Here is a 4,774-nt window from a genome sequence, read left to right on the forward strand (position 1 = left end):
TAAAGTATAAAAAGAGAAGAAAATGTAACTGGTGGTCTTATATCTGTAAGATTTGTTCTGAGAAGAGATCACTGAGAAGATGAATAAGTTGCTGTTGTTTCCTCAACTCTGCTCCAGTGCGGAATTCCTTGTGAGTATACTACCTGAGATTTGTCTATTAATCCCGGCAGAAGAATTTTTGAGACCTTCACGAATTAGAGCCACAAAATGATGACTTAAGGTGAACTCATACATCCATATTATACAGTTCTTGTGCGGCATTATTGTGGGGTCATTGAAGTATACTTGTCATTAATGGAGTTAAGGAACAGTTGACGGCCATTACTTCTTGTAATTGCTACTGCCTCATGGTCCAATGAGGTCACAATGGTTTTGTGTTTTTCTTGAGATTTTTGTTACAGTTATTTTGTGAAAAATTCTTCAAAATGGAGTACGCAGTTTATGAATTTCGTCAAAAATGGTCTTCATGTTTTTTCTTTCACTTTTTTACAACTTTTAAACTCAAACACTGGTATGCTTCAAAAAATGTAGGAAACATTTTACAAGAAATCTGGTGCAAATAAAACCAGTCCAAGGAGGGACTCGATTAAAATTGAGCAAAAATGTAATCACTTTTTAAAAGTTGTAAATTTTTAATCAGCCAAAAACATTTCACAACATAACACGTTATAATGTATGAAAGTATAATATTAGGATTGCAGCCAATTTTTGGGACTTTAAGGGCCATCAAAAGGTAAAAAAAATGTTGATATTCTTGTTCTCTCCTTACTGCTCATGTCTCTGACCCCTTTGCTCCTCACTGTAACCTGTCTGGTCCTTGTCACATCATCTTCTTATTTTGGCTGCATGTCCTAATATCCTTGGACCTTTCACACTGAGCTGGAACATCTGGCTCTGATGAGGCCTGGGAATGTATACGCAACCTCAGGGCGAACGTCGAGATTTTATTATCTTTTTTTTCTTCGTTCAAAATCTTCACAGGCTACATCAGAGCTGGAATTCCCCGCTCATGTGTTAGAGCCCTGAGGATTGTAGCACTCTCTACTAATGGGACAAGGACTGGACGGGTGACAGTGAGGAAAGAAGGGACTGTAGAGGTGAGTATAAGAATTTATTTTTTATTTTTTACAGATTACTTCTATTATTTTCTGCGGTCTAGAGACCCTAGAGTATTAAAAGGGATATTAAATAAAAATAACATCTCAAATAATGGAAATTCCTTGGAAAATCCTTGCAAAAAGGCAAAATCACATTTTCATTGATTTAATCATCTTTAGTAGTGATGAGCGAGTATACTCATTGCTCGAGATTTCCCGGGGGGTCTCCGAGTATTTGTATGTGCTCGGAGATTTAGTTTTTGTTGACGAATGATTTACAGCTGCTAGCCAGCATAAGTACATGAGGGGGTTGCCTGGTCGCTAGGGAATCCCCACATGTAATCGAGCTGGCTAACAGATGTAAATCATTCAACTGCGGAGATGAAAACTAAATCTCCGAGCACTAACAAATACTCGGAGGTCACCCGAGTGTGCTCGAGAAATCTCGAGTAACGAGTATATTCGCTCGTCACTAATCTTTAGTCATCAATGTTTAAGTGTCCGATAACCTCATTTATTATTTATGAAAGAATAAAATTAGATGATTTATTAAGTTCTCTTACTTTATTTGAAATGGGAGGAATATTTCCTGATACCTACAGTGCCTTGCGAAAGTATTCGGCTCCTTGGAACTTTTCAACCTTTTCCCACATATCATGCTTCAAACATAAAGATACCAAATGTAAATTCTTAGTGAAGAAACAACAACAAGTGGAACACAATTGTGAAGTTGAATGAAATTTATTGGTTATTTTAAATTTTCGTGGAAATTAAAAAACTGAAAAGTGGGGCGTGCAATATTATTCGTCCCCTTTAACTTAATACTTTGTTGCGCCACCTTTTGCTGCGATTACAGCTGCAGTCGCTTGGGGTATGTTTCTATCAGTTTTGTACATCGAGAGACTGAAATTCTTGCCTGTTCTTCCTTGGCAAACAACTCTAGCTCAGTGAGGTTTGATGGAGATCGTTTGTGAACAGCAGTTTTCAGCTCTTTCCACAGATTCTCGATTTGATTGAGGTCTGGACTTTGACTTGGCCATTCTAACACCTGGATACGTTTATTTGTGAACCATTCCATTGTAGGTTTTGCTTTATGCTTGGGATCATTGTCTTGTTGGAAGATAAATCTCCGTCCCAGTCTCAGGTCTTTTGCAGACTCCAACAGGTTTTCTTCAAGCATGGTCCTGTATTTGGCTCCATCCATCTCCCCATCAATTTTAACCATCTTCCCTGTCCCTGCTGAAGAAAACCAGGCCAAAACTATGATGCTGCCACCACCATGTTTGACAGTGGGGATGGTTTGTTCAGGGTGATGAGCTGTGGTGCCTTTACGCCAAGCATATCGTTTGGCATTGCTGCCAAAAATTTCGATTTTGGTTTCATCTGACCAGAGCACCTTCTTCCACATGTTTGGTGTGTCTCCCATGTGGCTTGTTGCAAACTTTAAGCAACACTTTTTATGGATATCTTTGAGAAATGGTTTTATTCTTGCCACTCTTCCATAAAGGCCAGATTTGTGCAGTGTACGACTGATTGTTGTCCTATGGACGGACTGTCCCTCCTCAGCTGTAGATCTCTGCAGTTCATCCAGAGTGATCATGGGCCTCTTGGCTGCATCTCTGATCAGTCTTCTCCTTGTTTGAGATGAAAGTTTAGAGGGACGGCCGGGTCTTGGTAGATTTGCAGTGGTATGATACTCCTTCCATTTCAATATGATCGCTTGCACAGTGCTCCTTGGGATGTTTAAAGTTTTGGAAATAATTTTGTATCCAAATCCAGCTTTAAATTTCTCCACAACAGTATCACGGACCTGCCTGTTGTGTTCCTTGGTCTTCATGATTCTCTCTGTGCTTCAAACAGAACTCTGAGACTATCACAGAGCAGGTGCATTTATACGGAAACTTGATTACACACAGGTGGATTATATTTATCATCATTTGGCATTTAAGACAACATTGGATCATTCAGAGATCCACAATGAACTTCTGGAGGGAGTTTGCTGCACTGAAAGTAAAGAGGCCGAATAATATTGCACGCTCCACTTTTCAGTTTTGAATTTCCACAAAAATTTTAAATAACCAATACATTTTGTTCAACTTCACAATTGTGTTCCACTTGTTGCTGATTCTTCACCTAAAATTTACATTTGGTATCTTTATCTTTGAAACATGATATGTGGGAAAAGGTTGAAAAGTTCCAGTGGGGCGAATACTTTCACAAGGCACTGTTAATTGCTGTATACATGGCAACAATTCCCTCATGAGTTTAGTTGCAGTATCACCCAAGTTTCACATGGTCACGCAGCCACTTGGTAACTGACTTTCAAAAATTTGAGTTGCGGACTGCCGTAGTCTTATGGCACAATACTCTGAGGGCCATCTCCATGTGGTGCTTATCAGCATTGATAATCTGTGTATGTTGCATTTTTTCTTCATATAGATTATTGTGATCTTTTAATGCTTTCATAATTTGCATAATTCACTTTCTTACAATTAAGAGACTTCAATGAGTTTCTCTCGATTTCAGTGTGTTCACTGAAAATGTGTGATGTCAACCAGACTGAAGTCACAGAGTTCCTGCTCCTTGGATTTAAAGGTCTATATAAATACAAATGTCTACTCTTCATCCTTTTGTTCTTCTCTTACCTGATAATACTGGCTGGAAACCTCCTCATTATAGTGCTGGTGTCCACCAATCACAACCTCAATATCCCAATGTTCTTCTTTCTCAAGCATCTAGCTGTAGCTGATATCCTTTCCACTACGACCATTGTGCCCATGATGTTAACTATAATTCTTTTTGACATGATGGAGGTTCCAGTGAGAAGCTGCATCTTCCATTTCCATATGGTCTTCATATTTGGTTTTGGCCCTATTATTCTGCTCACTATAATGTCTTATGATCGGTACCTGGCCATTTGCAGCCCTATGCGCTACAATTCTATAATGCAACCTCATGTTTGCTTCAAGATGGTTCTTGGCTCCTGGTTTTTTAACTTTGTCTTGTCCCTTGAGATGATTTTTGTTTGGCAGCTAGAGTTTTGTGGTAACAACACAATAGACCACTTCTTCTGTGACTTCGGGGTACTTCTTGAATTGACTACCTCCTACACTTACCTCTTGACTGTGGTTGACTCTGTAATATCCATCATTGGTGGTGTCATACCATTTTCTTTAATTCTTATCAGCTATTTGAGTATTTTCTTCATCATAATGACCCTTTCATCCACCAGTGGCTTGTTAAAAGCCTTCTCCACATGTGGCTCCCATCTCACCACTGTATGTATCTACTATGGAGCCCTCGCTGTGATTTACATGATACCATCCAATGACAGATCATTGAGCACCAACAAGTTTTTATCTCTGCTGTACTTTGTTGTGACTCCAATGATGAATCCCATCATTTACAGTCTGAGGAATCAGGAGATCAGGAGAACTCTTCAACAAATGTTTAGCAAATACTAAGGATATGCTTAAATGCAGCACTCATATTTATGAGACTATCTTAGCTGATTACTGTATTTCCAGATGGGGAAAGTGAGGAACTATCGATTTCTCTTCTGGATTTTGTTGACAGAATATTCACAATAAAGCATGAATGAGATGATTCAACGACAACATTTTTTTCAGTACTTGTTATATTTTTTTTACACAATTCCTCTATATATTTTTTTTAAA

At 38.6% G+C, this 4,774-nt stretch overlaps 1 protein-coding gene across 1 annotated transcript; it reads left to right on the forward strand.

Moving 5' to 3' along the window:
* Positions 1-3,637: 3,637 nt before the first annotated feature.
* On the forward strand, positions 3,638-4,561 carry LOC143774827 (olfactory receptor 2D2-like). Its single transcript, XM_077262596.1, has one exon. The coding sequence runs from the start codon at positions 3,638-3,640 to the stop codon at positions 4,559-4,561; it is 924 nt and encodes a 307-aa protein (XP_077118711.1).
* Positions 4,562-4,774: the final 213 nt, after the last annotated feature.

The sequence above is a fragment of the Ranitomeya variabilis genome, chromosome 5, assembly GCF_051348905.1.
Source record: "Ranitomeya variabilis isolate aRanVar5 chromosome 5, aRanVar5.hap1, whole genome shotgun sequence".
Classification (NCBI taxonomy): domain Eukaryota; kingdom Metazoa; phylum Chordata; class Amphibia; order Anura; family Dendrobatidae; genus Ranitomeya; species Ranitomeya variabilis.